General features: G+C 37.9%; 1 protein-coding gene across 1 annotated transcript; it reads right to left on the bottom strand.

Annotated features, from left to right (window-relative positions):
- Positions 1-9,575: 9,575 nt before the first annotated feature.
- LOC102530142 (olfactory receptor 9G19-like) lies at positions 9,576-10,493 on the bottom strand. Its single transcript, XM_006214152.2, is given in 1 exon segment — positions 9,576-10,493. A coding segment is annotated over 1 exon segment (918 nt).
- Between the last annotated feature and the right edge of the window lie 10,416 nt (positions 10,494-20,909).

Here is a 20,909-nt window from a genome sequence, read left to right as displayed (position 1 = left end):
AAGTAGTTCAAAGCCCATGAGATGTGGGAGAGGACCCGTGGTTTAGAAGGTGGTGACACATGAAGGGTGGTAGACTATTCCATCCCAATATGCCACTTTGGCATAAGAATTATTTTAAACTAATGGCATTAAAAAAATAAAACAGTAGATACCCAAGTACAGTGTGATCTCCTCTTTGCTTCCTGAAAATAAGAAATAAAACTCTCATGTGATAGCTGCCCTCCTAATACCAGGAGAAGAGAAACATTCTCATCATCAAAGACAGGAAGCTGAGACCAAAAGAATCTGCACAAGGAGATTTTGTTAAAATAATTCTTTTTTTCTTTTTCATCCATGTTGTAGCATGTATCATTATTTAATTCTTTTTTATTGCCTAACAATATTCCTTTATATAGATACACTATATTTTGTTTACCCATTCATCAATTGATAGGTATTTAATTTTTTCTATTTTCTGGCAATGATGAACAATGCTGCTATGAACGAATCTTGAGTAGACATCTAGGAGCAGAATTGCGTAGTCACATGGTAAATCTGTATTTAACATTTTTAAGAACTGCCAGACTGCCTTTCACATTAGCTGTACCATTTTTCAATCCCACCAGCATGGTGTGAGGGTTCTAATTTTTTCTTATTTTCACCAAAACCAGTTGTCTGCCTTTGTAATATTAGCAACGCTAGTGTGTCTGAAGTGTTATAATACTGTGATTTTGATTTACATTTCCCTAATCACTAATAATGTTGATCATTTTTTCATATGTTTATTGGCTATTTGTTTTTCTTCTTTGGAACAATATCTATTCAAATCTTTGACCCATTTTTAATTAGTTTTTTTGTCTTTTTATTGTTAAATTGTAAGAATTCTTCTATATTCTGGAGACAAGTCTCTTATCAGACATATGACTTGCAAATATTATCTCCCATTCTTTGGATTATCTTTTCACTTTCTTGTTGTTGTACTTTCATGAACACAGGGTTTTAAATTTGATAAAGTCCAGTTTATGTATTTTTTTCCTTGCTTGCTTTTAGTGTCTTATCTAAGAAATAATCTAGCCCAATAGCCTAAACCCATGGTCACAAAGATTTGCTGTTTTTCTTCTAAGATTTTTATAGTTTTAGTTCTTAAATGTAGACCTATGACCCATTTTGAGTTGTTTTCTGTATATGGTGTGAGGTTGGGAACCAACTTCACTGTTCTGAGTATAAATATCTAGTTGTTCCAACACCATTTGTTGAAAAGATTATTCTTTCCTAACTGAATTATCTTGGCACCCTTGTCAAAAATCAGTTGATTATTGTTTCGGTTTCCTGTTGTCCCTGTAACAAGTTACTTCATACTTAGTGGCTCAAAACAATACAAATATATTATCTTATAGTTCTGTAGGATTAGAATTTGGACTCAACATGGGTCTGACGGGGCTGAAATCAAGGTGTCGGCAGGGCTGTGTTGCTTTCTGGAGACTCTCAGGGAGAACCCTTTCCTTGACTCTTTCAGCTTCTAGACGCTGCCCACATTCCATGGTTCGTGATCCCTCTCCTCCCTCTTTAAAGTCAGCACCAGCATGTCTCTATGACCATTCTTTAACACTCACATCTCCCTCTGACTCCTTCTGCCTCCTTTCCAACTTTTAAGGATCCTTGTGATTATATTAGGCCCAGCCTATAATCCAGTACAATCTATTTTAAAGTCACTTGATTAGCAATCTTATTTTCCACTTCCCTTATAACCAAATATATTCACACGTTCCAGGGATTAGAATGTGAACGTTTTGCAAGGCATTATCCTACCTACCAAAACCACAAATGTAGCAGTTTTTTTTTTCCTGGACTCTCCATTCTACTCCACTGATCTTTATGTCTGTCCTTATATCAATGCCTCATACTGTAGCTTGTAGTAAGTTTTGAAATTGAGATGTGTGAGACCTTCAGCTTTGTCCTTCCTTTTAAAACAATTCTTACCTTCCTTTCGCCTACACATATATTCTTAGTTACTGTTTCACAATTGCTTCTCTTTGTTCAATATTTCTTCATGAGGGCTTCCCTGTGATATAAAACTTATATTACATAAATGTGTATGCTTTTCTCTTGTCTTATGTCAGTCTAATTTTCAGGCCCAGACCCTAAAGTAAAAATTTGCCTCCCCTGCACAGTTTTCCTCCACAATCATAGAGGAAATTCTCTCCTCAGTTATTTTGCAGGAGCCTTTAACACATTTATCATAAATCCTAGAGAGAGAATCAAACTGAGCATTAGAGTGAACTGTCACAGTGGAGACCTGCAAATTTATCCATCTGGTTATGGCAAGTAAAAAGAAAGAAGTAATTGTCGGTCTTTTGGAGTCTAAAAGCCCAGGATTTAGCACTGCTTCCAGTTTTTATAACTAGCCATGTACAATTCTAAAAAAGACTTATCCCAATTTGATACCATCTGTAGTGGTAGTTCTCAATTCTATCACAGTCACAAATTTCCACTTTACAACAAGCATTTTTTAATGCTTCTTTTATAGTCCTAAAATGAAATTTATAGTTAATGTAACATTTTGGTTCTCTGAGACCCAAAATCCAATCTGGGGGTTGTTCTCCCACACATAAAACAAACAATACTCTGGACACCAGCAAGGTGTCCAAGAATTCAACACAATTTTAACATTATTTACCCTGAGATAGCATTGGATTTTATAGGAAAAGGCTCAGTCCCACAAGACTGCTCCTTCTCCCAACTTCAGATACCAGTTGCAAGCCCAGGTTGTTACCTGTACTTGTGAACAACCTGCTATAAATCAGAGGTTTCCAGGAGCCCCCACCTTGGGTTTGATTAGTTCCCAGAGCAACTCACAGAACTCAGAGAAACATTTTATCTAGGAGTTATGTGAAGGAATAAAAAGACAACTGGAGAATATCCCTGAGGGGTAAGATTACTTGCGATGATATTGTGTCCAGTTCACCTTTTCATGAGTCTACTGGGTCTCTGGGGTCATGCAGAGATATGAGCCCATCAGGAAATAAACTCCATGAGAGTAGACATTTTTGTCTGTTTTGTTCATTGCTGTACACCCAGTACCTAGAATTTTACCAGGCATACAGTAGACACACATACATATTTAATGAATCAACAAATGAATGAATGAGTTGCAAGAGAAACAAGTCCATAGTATCAATTTTCTGGGTGGCTTCTAATGATGGCATTTTATCCTTCGACTATCAGCAGAATTGTTTGAGATCTCATATGTGTTTTCTGGCAGGAGTAACCCTTGGCCAGTTGTGTTGCCTGCAGAAAGGAATAGAAAGAAACAAACAAATCTGCCTACAAAATATCCTTACCAAATATTTGTTTGTCCAAATGGACTGAGTCTGTATTGTCAGCTAAAGAATGTCACCATCTGGCCCTACGAGGGTTGAGTCATTAACCACTGAATTTGCCCACCTTCAACACATCCTGAAAAGAGTTCAGGGTGAGGATGAGGAATGAGATACTGTGCTCTGGGAAAACTGGCAGGACAGGCCTTCAAATAGACATTTCCAGGAGAAAATTCTATGAATGCAATTTCTTGCATCTTCCCATAGGAAGAGGAGCACTAAGATCACTAAGATGTCTGTGTCTTCTGACCAGCAGCAACCTTCTACCAAGCTGTGTGCTCGATTGCACGACGCCTCTAAAACCACGTATGTGCTGACCTCCCCTCTTGTGTCTTCAGAGCAGCTCCTCTGAGGCATCTAAGAGGGCGTCCCTCGTGTCTCTCAGGCAATAGTCCTAAGTCCCCAGATAAAACTGAAACTCACGGCTCTCACATTGTGCTTTTTTATTTCAATCGACAGTGTAAGAGAAGCTTTTCAGGTCAGCAACAGACTTCCTGTCATAATATGCCACGGTGGATATAGGAAGCCTGCTCTAGAAATCAGAGCTGACTGTTTAAACCAGAGACAGCTTGGATACCATGGGAAAAAAAATGACTTTCAGGCAATTAACAAGGATTCCACTTCTCCACCCAGAGGCGACACTGTAAAGGCTCAAATTCTTTATATGTAAAGCAAGGATAACTTATCCCTCCTATGGTGTGTTGTTACTGAGATAACTCAAGGGAGGACTAAGCACAGTGCCTGGCACATCATAGACACTCCAGTGGTTACCTACCAGTGGTTCTCAAATGTCATGCCCATAACATTCACCTGGCCCAGCCCAGAGCTCCTAACTCAGCAGGCTGGTGGTGGGGCCCAGGAACCAGCTTCCACTGAAGCAGCCCGAGGGCTTGTCTGCGGATCAAGTCTGAGAGATGCTGAAATAAATATCAGTTGCTTCCTTATTTTTCTTTATATCAGGAGTCCTGCCTCCATTATAATGTTGTGAAGACTCAAAGAGTTAACAAATACAAAGATGTGTTTCATGTTTACATTTTAAAGTGGAAGCTACAGACAGATCTACTTTGAATCCTAACACCAACACAGAAGAAGATGGGGCACACATTTCCCTGGGCAGGGACTGAATTGAAGAACTGAGTTCTGTGTTTGTTAATCACAATCAGAACACTGTGACAATCCAGCTGTGTTTGCTAACTAGCTGACAGGTTGTCCTTCCTAACTAAGGACATAATTTTGTGTTAAATTAAATAATGCACTTTTCTTTCAAAATTATTAAAATATAGCCTTTTATATTTAGAGAGAAGCTTCTCTTAGCTGGAATTCTTCTCAAAAATGCCATATGCCTTTGCGCTGTCTTAAAGAATATTAAACTGAAAAAACTTGTACTTTTTTGGATGTCTTTTGGTCTTTAGAAAAATAACCTTTAGTAATGATTGCTGCTTCATCCTGTTACCTCAGTTGCCCGTGAGATATTAACACTGCTGTTTCTTTTGTAAGTGGTTCCTGATAGTAGCTTGCTTGTTTGTTTTTCTGGTGTATTTAGGTTATTATTATTTTTTTCTTTCTGCAGTATTAATGGATATTTTTGTCTCTAATAATGAAAAGTGCTACTTTTTCTTGTGAACTCTCAGAAGTTTCAGAAACTTCAGTGGGAAGATGGTGAAGATATTTCAAAAGAGGCCCCTTCATTAGCACATATTATCTTAGTATGTGAATGATCTTAAGACTGGTTGTGAGAAACAGGTAACATTTTCCATCTAACTGTAATATCTGAATTAGTCAACTTACCTAAAATTCTCAGCAACATCATCACCTCAACAGAGTTCAAATCTGCCTGTCCCAGAATCTTTTATGCGGTTTCTGAATCCCCAGGGTTGTACTTCCTGCAGCCCCTTAGGATTTCCTAGGCTTTGCTAATAACTAACAGGACAATTAAATAACATTGCATGTTGACAAATGGGGTATTATTCAATGATGGGGAATATTTTTTTTGAGACTACAATTCCCTGGTGAAATATAATGTCAGAATTTCCATCGTCATTCTCTCTAGTTATGTAGAAGGCAAAATAAACATATGTGCACACGCTTGTGTATACTATACATTTATATGCAGATATTTACATATTAAAGCATATTCGTTCAGTAATGCTGTTATCTTTATTATCTGTTGAATACCTTTCTTTTGTCCTTCCAAATCCATTCTCTACGCTTTTAACCTGCTCTTTGTTTCAGGATGCTCAGCTGTCTTAATTGTTACCAGTAGGTTCCTTTGTGCTCTGTCTGCTTAATAGGTTTAGCCAGTGGTTGTCACTGGCAGGGAAGGAAGTGAGGTCAGAGTGATTTTTCCCTGTCCCCCTTTTTTGCAAAGATGCCACAGAGGTCTGCATCCCTGGACCTAGACCATAGCTCCTACCAAGTGACCCATTTCCAAGCTCTCTCTCCAGAGCGTATAACCTCACTCTGTTCTTACACCATCAAGAATAGAGAAGTAACACGCTCCGAAGTTATTAGTTCTAGGGTTAGTACACTATTTCTTGGGATACAAGTAGAAATTATACATATCTTGTGGTAAGTAGGCTTTTGCTGAAATTTAAATCTGGACTATCCAATGGAAGAAAAGACACAGAAGCAGAAAGCCGTATTGCAATATTTAACTTCCAGAGACAAGAAGGGAGCAACTTCCCAATGTGCCACAAACCCTAGATCATTCATAACCAAATATTTTGTTGTTCAGATATTCGTGGCGATGTCTCATGGATTAGGTGATTCTTATGGAATGAAGTAGATAAGAAAACAACAAAGGTGATATTTTTCTTGTAAGGGAAAAATATCTGTCTTCACTTGGATAAAAACTAGCTCAAGATGGTCCAGTAGGGAAATGCCACTCCTTGATAATTTTCCAGACTGAGCTAGTTTACAGCCACTGAAAACTTGGACCGATGGGGAAACATGGACCCTTTGAGGAAGAATCTTGAAACTTAGCCAATATGTATACATCTTCTTCCAAGGCTTCTTGTGAATGGATAGCAACCATTTATGAGAGTAATCTTACATGGGGAAAAGGTAAATATCTAGATCTTCTGTGGGTTATTGGATACTGACTCTGAATTAACACTAATCTCCAGTGATGGAAAAACATCAGGGGTACACACTTGACAGTGGGTCTCATAAAAATAATTTAAAGATAGTTTTGGCTTGCATGCATCTCTCATTGAGCCCAGTCAGAACAGATATGTAGATGATTATTTTTACCCAGACCCAGACATTGTGTTGGGTATAGCTACATTCAATAAAGCAAACCCCTCATTTTAGCTCCCTGTCCCTGACCCATGGAATGAGGATTACTGTTGTTGGGAGTTCAGGTAGAAATTCCTGTAACTGCTTCCCCTAGACCCCCTCAGCTAAGACAGTGTACAAAATGCAGTATTGTGTCCCTGGGGGCAAGTGCTGAGATTAGTGCTTTCATCAAAACTTGAAGATGCCAGGTTGGGGATCTCAGTCCATCACGTTGAACTCCTCTCTTTGTCTGATGGGAAAGGATTGAGGGCCTTCAAAGGGGAGGTCATGAGTGAACAAGGGCAGAATGCTTCCCCAGTGAAACACCCTCAGGTGCTCTGACCAGTTGGAATCCAGGAAGTTCCCTGGTCATGCTGGGCTCCTCTTGCATTGAACTGATAGGGGTCACTCTGCTGGGCAGGGCTATTGATGCCAGTCACCAGAGAAAAATTACTGGAGGCTGTAAAATGCTATCAAGAAGTATCATGGCTGGAACCCAGGGGATTTAGCAGTGTATTTCCTAGCATCCTCTTAGCCTTCTCTGTCAAAGGAAAGGTACCACAAACAAATAAAAACAAGACAATCAAAGACCCAGTTCTAACAGAAAGATAATTTGGATAACTTACCAGGTAACTTTCATTCAACTGAAGTGCTGAGAAAGTGTGAAGGGACCAGAGCCATGCAAGAAGGGAGGTAGAGAGAGAGGTTTGTTTTGTGATTATAACAATGGGAAGTTACAGTAAATTTCAGCTATATTGATCCTATTGCCCACCTCCTTTTTTTTTTTTTTTTTTTACCAGATACAACACTGAATGTGAATAAAAAACCCCATATAGTGTGCTTTTGGGGATACCAAAAGTCCTGCTCTCCAGAAATGTCCACTGACCATCACATGCTGTGAAAGACCGTAAGTATCATTTTTTTTTAAAAATAGCACATGTAAATCCAAGGAAATTTTTACATGCAGAAGTACACTCACAAACATTTGTACTTGCAAAAATGTGTATTAAAGCTCACATATCTAAAAGACACAGTTTAGAAACTACTTTCTTTTAAGACTTTAAACTTCATTTGTATTTTGAGTAATAAAATTCCCTTAAAAATACATGCTGTAATTTCAAATTAATGTTGAAGATTCTTCTGAATGCTTTACAACCATAAGCTGCAGATGGAACATTCCCAACAGTGAGTAGAAACACTGACTGCCAAATTTACACTTAAACATATTCTAAAACATTCTCTAAAACATTAATGCCATATATTTAATTAAAGTTTTATTACTTTCTTATGTTTTTTTAATGTCTTCCTAGGATCATCATTATCTGTATCTTACCATCTTACTGGGGTCTGGTAACGTTATTTACACTTGGTTTTGGAGTTGAGATTACTTTTTCATACACAAAATATTATGGCTATACACTTAGGTCAGTGAAATTTACCATGTCTGAGTATATGGAAAATTATTTGGAGAATGGGACTTGGTCACTTCTTTTAAAAGGATTTAAATAGGAGATCTTGAGAAGTAGTTTGAGTATCTTTATTGTAGTTAACTATCAAGATTCACAATGCTAGGATGTTTCAAGAATAGGTTTATTACACCAACGTATCTTTTTGTTACTGACATTTCCCCATAGAATGATATAGTTAGAATATATTTTATAGAAAATTTTTTATTATTAGTGGGTAATAGATATCTTTTAGAAAATGAGAGTCTGCATTGGTATAAATAGCTTTTGGTCTTAGAATGTTGTCTAAATCAAGCATCTTAGGGTTATACTGTTGGGCCCAGCTTCTGTTGGGTTACTTCGTGTTACGACAAGTAGTGATGATACAAGTTGGATTTAAATTTCAGGTTAGTATGTATCCCTGCCTGTGCTGATTAGTCTTTCCTGCTCTGAGTGGAGTTGCTGCATTTTGGGGAACTACTTGCTGACATTTTACTTTCTTGCGTTTTTTAAACTGCTTATATCTATAGAAATAAGGACATATTCAGGATTATTGAAATTAACTACATTAACATTGTTTCAGTTTTAAAAATCAAAATTTTATGCATCTCATCATATTTCCTCACTTGCCTAATCATTCCCTTTATATATTCCCTATAAAATTTTTCTCTTTAGAATAATGTGCACCCGTAGACTTCTGTTTCTCAAGTTCTTTCATCTCACTGTAGTTATTATTATTATTTATTTAAATGATTGTGTTTTGACGCTCAAAAAGTCACAATTTGGAAGCGTAAGTCCATGTAGATTCACTACTATAAAATAAAAGAATAGCCCAGTGGGTTATACAGTGATTCACAAAAATCATATCTATGGGAACTTGACTGATTTTTTTCTTAATCAAGTAACATGGGTAAGAGACATAGATTGAAGAGGTCATGCTTGCTAAGTCTAGTTGTACTGATTATTTCATGGATGACTCTAGATCTTTGTGTTAATGATTCTGGGGGAAAAACTATGTATAAAATGCTTAAGAAGCTTGGTTAGGGGAATGGAAACTGATGATTTCCACTACTTAATATTCATAGAAAAAAACTGAAAAATTAATTCAGCATTCTTTTTCTATTCATAAGAAAAACTATGTAGATACTATTCTATGATTATCAGCCAGTCAAAAACCTTCATATGCTAAAGGATTGTGCTGTTCTCTCACTGTAATAAGATAGAAGGAAGGTTTTGGTTTCAAGTTCTTTGTGTCTAATCTAGAGTTACATGAAATTTAATTAAAATCCTTCTCTTATTATATTTAAATTTTATCCTCCCAATTGCCTTAATTTTCTCATTTAGGTGTCTTGAATGGTCAGGTATCAAGAGTGCAAATTCTTTAACAGTCATGGTGAGAATTCTTGATCATGATGGAACATCATGGCTGCACTTCTTGAAATACAATTACCTGATGAAAAATTGTCTTTGCATCTCATTAAAAGGAGTGAATCTTCATTTATTTGAAGAGTTTATTCAGAGCCTTTTTCACATCCTTATTCCTCAGGCTATAGATCATGGGATTCAACATGGGAAACACCATGGTGTAAAATGTAGAAACTATTTTGTCCCTGTCCAAAGAATAGCTCGATCGTGGATGAGCATAGATGTAGAGAATGGAGCCATAGTACAAGGTGACAGAGATCAGGTGGGAGGAGCAGGTGGAGAAGGCTTTGAAGCGACCCTGGGTGGAGTGGATCTTCAAGATGGTGGCGATGATGAAGAGGTAGGAAGTGAGTATGAGCGCAGAGGGTGTGATGACGTTGGAGGCCAGGACAAAGTACAGCACAGCCTGGAAGCTATCCTTCCTGCCACAAGCCAGCTTCACAAGTGGTGGGATATCACAAAAAAAGTCATCAATAATATTGTTACTACAGAAGTTCAAGGCAAAAGTTCCTTTGGTAACGATGGAAGAGTTAATAAAGCCTCCAACATAAGAGGCTGCTACCAAAAATGCACATAGCTTAATGGGCATGGCCTGAGAGTAAAGCAGTGGCTTTGAGATGGCCACATAGCGGTCATAAGCCATGGCAGCCAACAAGTAACACTCACTGTACGCCAGCACAGCAGAGAAGAAGAACTGAGCTACACAGCCAGCAAAGGAGATGATCTTGTCTTCAGAGATGCAGGTCACTAGAATCTTTGGAGTGTAGACAGAGGATTACCAGAGATCCAGGAAAGACAGATTCCCAATGAAAAAGTACATGGGTGTGTGCAGCCTTGAGTCATTACAGATCACCACCATGAGGGTGGTGTTTCCTAACACAGTCACTGAGTAGACACCAATGAACACCACAAAGAGGACCAGCTGCATCACAGGGTCTGTTGTGAAGCCCACCAGGATGAACTCAGTCACTGTGTGATTGTGTCTCTCCATGGCTATAGGGAATGTCACCTAGGAGAAGAGAAAATGAGCCTGAATCACTGTGTCCCCAAAATAGAAAATATACCAAAATAAATAGCATTGTATTACTTCCAATTCTTGAAGTCTAGGATCCATCAATGTAAGTGCCCATTTTAGAAAGAGTTTTCATTTTGCCACAAAACCACTCATATACTGTTAAAAGATAAACTTAGGCACATTATAATTTTCAAGTGTTTCTTTGAACAAACATCAATTTAAATCAGGCAGCTCTAAACCAAATGTGGTTAGGAGTTTTTCTACAGACAGGAGCTGGGGCAGAGGTATTTATGAAGTAGATGTGGAGGCAAAACAATGAAAATGTTTGATTGGCCATAGTTTAAGCGTCTGCCACATTAGGAAAACCTAGTTGGCTGCTTGTGATTGACTTTCCTTAAGTTTCATTTTCTCAGATTCAAGTGAATTGGGCCTGCCTTTGGTTTTGGTTTGCTTACACAGGCTGCCAAGGTAAAAAAGATATCTAAGTCTGATGGTTTCCTTGTTTAATGACTTTAAAAATATTCAATTCCATATTTCTGAAGTTGGTTAATTATTTTTTCCAGTTAAGAACAATCGTTCAACTAAAGGAAAGATGGACTTACCTATTTTCTTGTACTTCGGTCCCCTTTATAATGACAATTTGCTTTTTTGCTAAATGTGTGCCTTCTTAGCTTAAATTGCTACTTGTTTGTATCAAATACTGAACTTTACCTACTTTTAGTATTTTTTTTTAAATAATCAAGTATTTTTCTTTTAGTGTGTCCATATAGTGGAACACCATACAGCCATTATAAATTTGTATCTCATAGTAGTATCTACACATAGAGGAAAATACTTATGAGATTATAAGTAAAAAAGAGAATATATACACAATTTTGGAAAAAAGTATGTATAGGATCAACTTTTTAATACATGTTCTACAATAAAAAACAATAAAGGGTCAATTTTAATGTAAGTAATTCACATATACTATATAAATAATACTGTACCAGAAACATTTACATTATTTTAAATTTTATTGCTTTTATAATTTTTTATTATTAAGGAGTTTTTTTCTTTAATAATAACAATTAAGCAAAAATAGATGTCTTAGAATAAGACACTAGATGTAGTGTTGTGTTTAATAACAGGGAACTCTCACTTTCTTCAGGATTTTCTGCACATATAACTATAACCATTCTATTTTAATGGATAGACAGGAATATATCAAACAACTGTACATCTATTTAACACTCAAAGGACAAATCCATCCACACTGACTTCCCATCAACCTAACTATTTTTGTAGCTAAATAAAAAACAGAGAATATGATTATTTGTATCCCCATCACCTTGGAATCTAAAAACAACTTAGTTCATAAAAGACTATCAATATTATTATTAATAAATGCCATTCTAATAAATTAATTTTTTCCTGAGTAAAATATTGATCAAGATATGATTATTCCACTTAGACTTGGTACTACTGCTCTACTAAAGACGTCCTCATCAAAGGTCAATGACTGCACATAGCTAAATCCAGTAATCCCCTTTGGCTTTTCATCTGATTTGATGTATCAGAAGGATTTGATATAGTTTATTAAGAGAGTGTTTCCAACAGAAAGACCTAATGAACTACTCTACAGTGAGTCTTATGCATTATTTTATTTATTCCCACAACATATCAGCAATTTGACAGATGTCCATATCAAGTTTCACTGAGTAGCTAGTAATTACACAAGTAGTAAGTGATGCCGTCTTACTCCAGAAACCTGGTTCTTAACCACCAAGTCACCTTCTTTAATATCTGATATTAGGGTGACGGTTGTGGACTCCATAGGTCCTTTTCCTTCTGGTAATGACACCTTAACTCAAAACAAATAAGATAATGCTGAGCGAATCAGATGCTATCCTGAGTGAGTGCTTCTTACTTGTGGCATCAGATACATGCTTCCAAGTAGCTTTCAAATCATCTTCTGGCAGAGTCATTTGGATTTTACATTTACAGCCAATACTGATTATGAATATAGACGCCTTCTGCTCACCACCCCCAAAACCTGGACATTTACCTGCAACTCTCACAGTCACAGCCAACAGAGGACCACATCATGGATCCAGCTAATTTATAACTGCTTAAGCTCCCAGTGTATTTGATACCTCAAACACTGCAAGGGTTCAGAGCTTTGAAAGACTCTGAAAAGGCAAGTCACCAAAAAGTGTGTTGACATTATTTAGGAGATTTTTTGCTCAATGCAAAAGAAGAGAATGAGTGAAAAAGTAATGATGTTAATTACTATATTTTGAGAAACTGTTCCTTGCAGAACACTTTTCTGGGAACTTTTTTTTTAAATTGTCAAACAACTCTATGGAGTATCTATTGGAGTTTTCTATGATAGACAAGAAAAAAAGATTAAGAGCAATTAATTAACTTGCCCAGGTAAACTTAGTGAGTGCAATGAGGATTTAAACACAAGGCAATCTGATTAGAAAATTCACAGTCTTTCCCCTACACCAAGCATACTTCCAGGAGACGTGTACTTCCGGGAGACATATCTGAGTATGTACTCAACTATGACTCCAATGCTTTAAAAGTGGCCTTCAGTTATCCTTAGTGTCTATACAGATAACTCTGGCAACAAATATATTCAGTATCACTTTTCCTCAGCTCATTATCCAATTTTTAAGTGATAAGAAAGGTGTCATATATCATAATAAAATTTATTGAGAACTTCATCTGTATCAGACATTCCACTGAGGGCTTTAAAAGACTCAACTCATTTTAACCTTTACAATAATCTTTTGACATAAATATGATTATTATTCTCATTTTACAGTTGAGCTATCTGAGACACATAGAAATGAGTGTATGCAAGGTCACAAAATTTGAGACTTGTAGAGCCAAGATTCAGGACCAGTTCTCTCAGCGCTCATCATTTGTCCCCATGCCTGCATACCTCTCTAGCATTTGCTATATCCCAGGTGCTTTGCCGGATACTATGGAAAGTGATAGAACAAAGGTCTGGGGCTTGACTTCAAAATAAGTTGTGGTTTATTGGGAGACACCAAGCCTTTATAAACAAATAAGTACAGTAGGTTGTGATAGAATTATTGTTACTGACAGTGGGAGGCAGGCCAGAATGGAGAGCTTCCTAGGGGCAAAGAAGGAAGTGTTGTGTGTGTGTGATGAAAGGTTTCCCACAGGAGGGAGAGTCATGGATGTGAGCTTGAAGGTGTGTGGACTGTTGTCATGTGGGGAGGAAGGCGTTTCTGGCAAAGGAAAAGAAACTGCAACTATTTAGATACAGAAGCAGGAAACGGAATGGATGGTTTGTCAGAAAGGCTGTCAGATCCATCTGGAGTATAGAGAGTGTGTCTGTTAGAAAGAGGTTAGATGGACTGCAGAGGGTTTTTATGCTACACTCAAAAAATTCTCAAAGACAGTGCCTTCACCTGAACCAGTATTAAAATGCTTGAAATGTCAGGGTTTGTGGCAAAAAGCTTGGTGGTCGTAGGGAGACAACTACCATTGCTCAAATCAGTATGTGCACAGTAAGCCTGATTAATGAACGCATGCATATTTAGGATCAAAAATGAGGAAAGAGACACCCTCCTAAAGACTGACCACTACGTGTTATGAAGCAAATCAGTGGGCATGGATAATCTAAAACTCAGTCCCTCTGACTCCACACTCTGTGCTCTTTCCACCTGACGTACCACTAAAGTTCCAACTCTCTGAGCCTTATTCGTTAGACAATCGAATTCAGTAGGTCAGAGTCCCAAGAATCTTCCTCTATCCTAAGTAGCCCAGTGATTTTGATGCAAGTTAATATATAACATTTTGAGACCCATTGCAGTATCAGCCACATAAATAGGCATGACTGATTAAATCATTACCACCCCTGATTAGTTCAAACTTCAGCCCTTCTCCCATGGAGTCCATGGTTGGACTGAAAGTTCTAATTCTGTAATTACATGGTTGGTGCCATTGGCGATCAGTCCTAACGTTAGGTGATTTCCACAAGTCACCTCACTCACATGACAGAAGACATCTTTATCACTGTGAAAGCTTAGAAAATTTCAAAGTTTGGGGAGTCCTGAGCCAGGAACCCTGGTGAAAGACCAAATATATATGAGAAATGCATTTTGGTCATTTGAATGACCAATAAATTTATTTCTCTTGTAAATCACAACATTACAATTATCTCCCTCAAACATATGTATGCATATGTATGTAAAATATTCTAAGTCTAATGTAAAGGTGATAAAAAGAATGATAGTTCATAATACAAGTATTATACGGTGATAATTACAGGACTTATTGTAAAATAATGTAAATTTAAATATGTAAATGCTAGAATACTTAGTGAAATGGATACACACAACTGTAGAATCTTTGTGACTGTATTAGTGACTCAAATATCAAGAGCTGCATTTACATTGGTAATCTTTCTGACAAGGTGAATTATTCTTGATAAAGCTCCAAACAAAACAAATGACAATCTTCCCTCAATTTTGAATTCCAAGGAAAGACTAGCAAAATATACTTTGCATTTATCTGTAAAGTGGAGTAGATTTCAAACTCACTTAATTGTAAAGAACTTTTTTCAATGCATGCATATCCATCAAGACACTGGATGTTTAGGGTGGGGCATTTTCTTTGGATGGGACTGTCCTATGGATGCAAAACATTTTCATCCTTGTCTGCTACATATTAAGTCATCAGTAGCGTCCCTGACCTTTATGAAAGTCAGATATTCAATCACACAATTAAAAATGTTTCTCAAAGGACATTATCATCCTGATAAAAACTTTACCCCAAAGCTTTGTATTTTGCTTTGTAAGTCTTCATAATACTCTTCTAGGAATTTTATGAAGGAATAAAAAGATAACTGGAGAATATCCCTCCCTGGTAAGATTACCCCTGAGGATGTATTGCCTCATTTACATTTTTCAAGGGTTTACTGTGTCATTGGGGTGATACAGAGATTGGCACCCACTAGGAAGCAAACTCCATGAAAGCAGGAATTTTTGTTTGCTTTGTTCATTACTATATGTCCAGTGCCTAGATATTACCTGGCACATAATAGACACACAAACATATTTAATGAACAAATGAATAAAAAAATGAATGAACAAGTTGAAAGAAAAACAGATCAATAGTATCAATTTTCTGGGTGATTTCTAATGATGCCATTTTATCCTTAAACCACCAGTGGAATTGTTTGATATCCCACATGCATTTTCTGGCATGAGTAATCCCTGGGAGTTGTGTTCCTTGCAGAAAGGAATAGGAAGAAACAAAGAAATCTGCCTACAAAATAGCCTTACCAAATATTTGTTTGCCAAACTGTAGGAGGTCTGTGTAGAAGGTGTTTTTAATGTCAGAAACAGATTTTCCTCATGTGTCACAATTATTAAGCTTTAGAAATCAGAGCTGACTACTCAAACCAGAAAACTAGTGTATGATGGAAAAAGCATCGATTTTCAGGCAATTAACAAGGATTCAACTTCTCTATCACTAGTCAACATTGTAAAGGCTCAATTTCTTTACATGTAAGAAGAGGAGAAAACCTCTCACCTTAAGGTTTTTGTGAAGGAGATAACTCAAAGAAGGACTAAGCACAGTGCTTGGACATCGTTGACTCTCAAGGAACCAGAGTTTCTCAAATTCGGTGCATAAAGGACTCACCTGGCCCAGCCCAGAGTTTCTAACTCAACAGGCTAGGGGTGGGGCCCAGGAACCAGCTTTCATTAAAGCAGCCCAAGGGCTTGTACTGCAGGTTGTCTGTAGATAAAGCATGTGAAATGCTGAAATAAACATCCTTTGTATCCTTCTTCTTCTTCATCACAAGAGTCCTGCCTGCAATGTTGTTAAGACTCAAGGAATAAAAAATGTAAACAAGTGTTCAGTAATGTTTGCAATGAAAAATAAGAGCTATATAAAGATCTACTTTGAGTTTTAAGGCCAACACAAACAAGGTGGGACATACATTTTCTTGGGTAGAAACTGGCTTGAAGGCGGGTTCTGTGTAAATCAGGACCAGAACACTATGGTAATCTGGCTGTGTTTGCAAACTAGCTAGCATGTTATTCTTCCTAAAGTTGTATTTTTCTGTTTCAAGCTAAATAATGCAGTTTCCTTCCAAAATTAATAAAATCGATTTTTTTTTTTTTGTATTTAGAGGTAAGTTTCTCTTGTCTGGAAATCTCCTCAAAGGTACCACATGTCTTTGTGCTTTCTTAAAAAACATCAAACTGAAAGAAATTTAACCTTTTTTTGATATCTTTTGGACTTAAGAGAAATAATTTCTAGTAATCTCTGCTACTTCTTCCTGTTGCTCGGGTTGCTTTTGGGATGAGGGCAAGGATGTTCTTTTTTAAGTGGTCCAGATAGTTGCTTCCTTGTTTCCTTGCTTGTGCGTTTATATTTTCTCCTTTGTCTTTCTCTGTAATATTAATTGCTCTTTTTGTTTGTCTCTAGTAGAGAGAAATGCTACTTCTTGTGACTCTCAGCAGTTTCAGAAACTGCAAGGAAGTTAATGAAGATATTTGAAAAGGGCCCCTTTCTTTAGCCCTTATCGTATCTCAATATGTAAATTACCGTAGGACTGATTGTGAGAAAGAAGTAAAATTTTCCATCTACCTATAACATCTGTGTGAGACGACTCACCTACAATTCTCAGCAACACCATCACCATTTGAATTCAACAGAGGTCCAGTCTGCCTGTCCAGAAGCTTTTATATCAGTTTCTAGACCTCCAGCGATGTAGTCCTGCAACCCCTTAGGATTTCGTAACCTTGGGAAATAACGAACAAAACAATTAAACAAAATTGCATGTCGACATACTGGGTGTCATTTAGTATTGGAGTTTTTTTTAGACTGCAATTCCCTGGCGAAATGTAATCAGTCAGAATTTTCATTCTCATTGTCTCTTGAACTGTATGGAAGTTACACTAAACATAGATGTGCATATATGTCATATATACGATATATATTCATATGCTTGTACCTACATATTAAAGCACAAATGTTCAGTGATACCGATATTTTTGTTACATGCGGAATACCTTTCATGCGTTTTTCCAGATCCATTCTCCACCCTCTGAACCTCCTCTCTGCTCCAGGATGCACAGCTGTATTAACTGCCTCTCGGGCATCTTTGCTCTCTGTCTACTTAGTGCGTTTAGCCTGTGTTTGTCACAGGCAGGGAAGAGAGTGAGGTCAGAGTGGGTTTTTCCTAGTCTCCTATCTTGCAGAGATGCCACACTCTGGACCTCGACCACATGTCCTGCCAGGTGACCCATTCCAAGGTACTCCCTCCAGAGCACATAAACTCTCCCTCTTCGTGCACCTTCAGGAACTGAGGAGGTAACTGCTGTCAGAAGTTATTTGTTCTAGAGTTATCATACTATACCAGGAATTCCCCAAACCACCCACATTCCTTTGTAATGAGCCTTTTATTTAACCCTCCCCAAATTAACCACTGTAAGTGGCCATTTGCTACCTGCCAGGTTTATAACTGATACTGATCTTAGAAGTAGTCCCAGGAGATACTATTCAAATGGAATTAAATTATTCATATGTTTGAAGATTCAAAATATAAGCCCATCATTTGGTACATGGGATGGTGGTAATCCAATGGCATTAAATTTACTAAAATGATCACCAAGGGCATCATGACATATGAAGGACAGGTGGAGGGAGGGCACTGAGAAGTCAGTTTTCTCTGGTGAAGATACATGAAATAGAGATTTTTAAGGAACATGTGGGGAGTTGTTTTCTGCTGAAATTTAAACCTGGACTGTTCAGCTGAGAAAACAAACAGGCAGCCAGAGAGCCATGTTGCAGTATATAACTCCCAGAGACTGGATGGGAGCCATCACCCAACATACCACAAAATCTAGATAGTAACCAAGTATTTTATTATTCAGACATTTGTGGAAATGTCTCTTGGACTGGATGCTTCCTGAAGAATGCAGTAGATGCGAAACCAACTAAGGTGATATTTTTCTTGTAAAGAAAAAAAAACACATTTCATTTTTACTTGTGCAAAAACTAGCTTAGGATGTTCTAGTAGGGAAATACAGCCTCTTCTATAATTCTCTAACCTAAGCTAGTTTATAGCCATGGAAACCATAGACTGATGGTGAGTCCAGGTTCCTTTTAGGAAGAACCCTGAAACTCAGTCTTCGATACAGTGTCTTCCTCCAAGCCTTCTTGTGGATGGCTTGCAGCCATACAGAAGGGTAATCCTACTTTGGGAAAATGGAAGTACTCAGACCTTCTTCTGTGGCTTAGCTGATACTGACTCTGAACTGACGGTAATCTCCAGAGATGGAAAAACACCAGAGTTGCACACTTGCCATGGGACTAATGGAAGTAACTTGAAAGGTACTTTTGGCTTATGTTCATCTCTCACTAGGTGCAATGGGACCAGACTTACAGCTGATCATTATTTACCCAGACCCAGACATTATATTGGTTATAGATGTCACAGAATAAAACAGCATCCTCATTTTAGTTCCCTGTCCCTGGCACTTGGAATTAGGGTTATTACTGTTGGAATGTTCTAGTAGAAGTCCTTGTAATTACTCCCCTTAGGCATCCTCTGCCACAACAGTAAGCAAAATGCAGTATTGCATCCCTGGGGAGAAGTGCAAAAATCAGTGCCTTCATTAAATTTGAAGATGCAAGTTTGGGTGTCCCAATCCATCAACTTTAACTCATCTCTTTGTCTGAAGAAAGGATTGAGGGTCTTCAAAGTGGAGATCAAGGTTTACAGGTAGGCAAGTTAAAGAAAGGCTATAGGAATAGTAACTTTTGTCTTGGGAAATGAAATGGAGGGATTCACTTTGGAGTTAAAACAAGTTTATGTCCCTCAAAACTGTACAATGGACCTGACTCACATTAGGGTTAAGCAGTTGTAGACTTTGGGGGATAAATAATGCATTTTGAGGTCACTAAGTTTGTAGAGGAGGCTGAGAGACTGCCACATTTTATTGAAACTTCAAAGTCATAGACTGTTTGGAAGATGTCTTAAATCCTTTATGTCCACAATGTACTCAGTTCTAGTCACAAATGCATACATAGGAGGCTCTCGCTAATCAGGTGGCTGAAGTGACATGCTCTGTGAATGTCAGTCAGCCTCTTTCCCCACACACCCCAGTTCATATTCAATGGGCTGTTGTACAGAGTGGGCATAGCAGCTGGAATGGGCTCAACAACATTGTCTTCTTCTCACTAAGGCAAACTTGTCTAGTACTGCTGTTAGGTGTCCAAAATGCAAATGGCAGAGGCCACCACTATGCACTTGAGATGTCTTCACATTCCGGGAGATTGCTGAACCATTTGGGTAGCACAGTGATTGGGTCAGACAACTTCCTGCTATTCAGAATTGCAGAGGTAATGAACTTCCTTCTTGGAATAATCACTAATGGGGGACTTACCTGCTTTACATACTCATTTTCTTACCAGTTATTTTTCCTGCCAGCACCAACAGATGTAGACTTACATAACGCCTTTTTCATGACCATGATATCCACCCAACATTACCTGTACCAAGAAATATGTTGGATGGCAGAGGAATGGTAACAATCTCCCCCGGTTTGCAGGAATAATTGGTTTTACTATTTACACCATTATTTAGAAGTAACTGCCCCGATACAGTAATGGAGTGGCCACATGAAAGTTCAGTCATGGTTACGGAGGTGTCTGCTAAGTATGCTAAAAGTTTAAAAAGAGCAGCAAATGTATCGTTCATTTTCCCTTATTGAGAATGTTTATCCTTATAAACCCAAGAGATGAGATGGGAATGGCCCCTGTGGTGACCAGGAAAATAAGCTTTCCAAAGATCCAAGTACAGACAGTGTAATTGTCCAAAGGACCTAGCTGCTGACCTCTGATATACATCTCCCCAATTTGTATCAAGGTCATGCCTCCCACATGGTCCTCCCAGCTAATGACTGAGTACAGCAGGCATACCAGTGCAGGACCATCGTGTTAGACAGTGGACCCGCTTGATCACTGATTTTACCTCAAGGACCTTCCAGTGATGCTGCTGAACTGACTATAGTCTGAACAATGACCCAGGAAGTTTTTGCCCATCCTCCTTTCCATCTCTTCTTCACTTGCAGTCAGACTTGCGTCATCTTGGTGGCATTCATTCTTTTCTTCTGGCTCCCTCTCCATTTTCTCTTACACAGTCAGTTATTTTCCCAAATAATATTCATGCATATGTAATTCCACTTTGGTGTCTGCTCCAGAGGAACCCATCTAACACTCTTTTACTGTTATATGAAATATCCCAATAGGAATTTAATTTCCCTGCCCATAACCACACACTCAGTATAGTTGGAAGTTTGTGTGCACAAGGACGGAATGCTTCCCCAGCAAAACACCCTCAGGTGCTCTGAC

Source organism: Vicugna pacos, chromosome 10 (assembly GCF_048564905.1).
Source record: "Vicugna pacos chromosome 10, VicPac4, whole genome shotgun sequence".
In the NCBI taxonomy this organism is placed as follows: domain Eukaryota; kingdom Metazoa; phylum Chordata; class Mammalia; order Artiodactyla; family Camelidae; genus Vicugna; species Vicugna pacos.
Note: the sequence above shows the minus strand (reverse complement) of the source record. Positions and strands in the feature narration are given on the sequence as shown.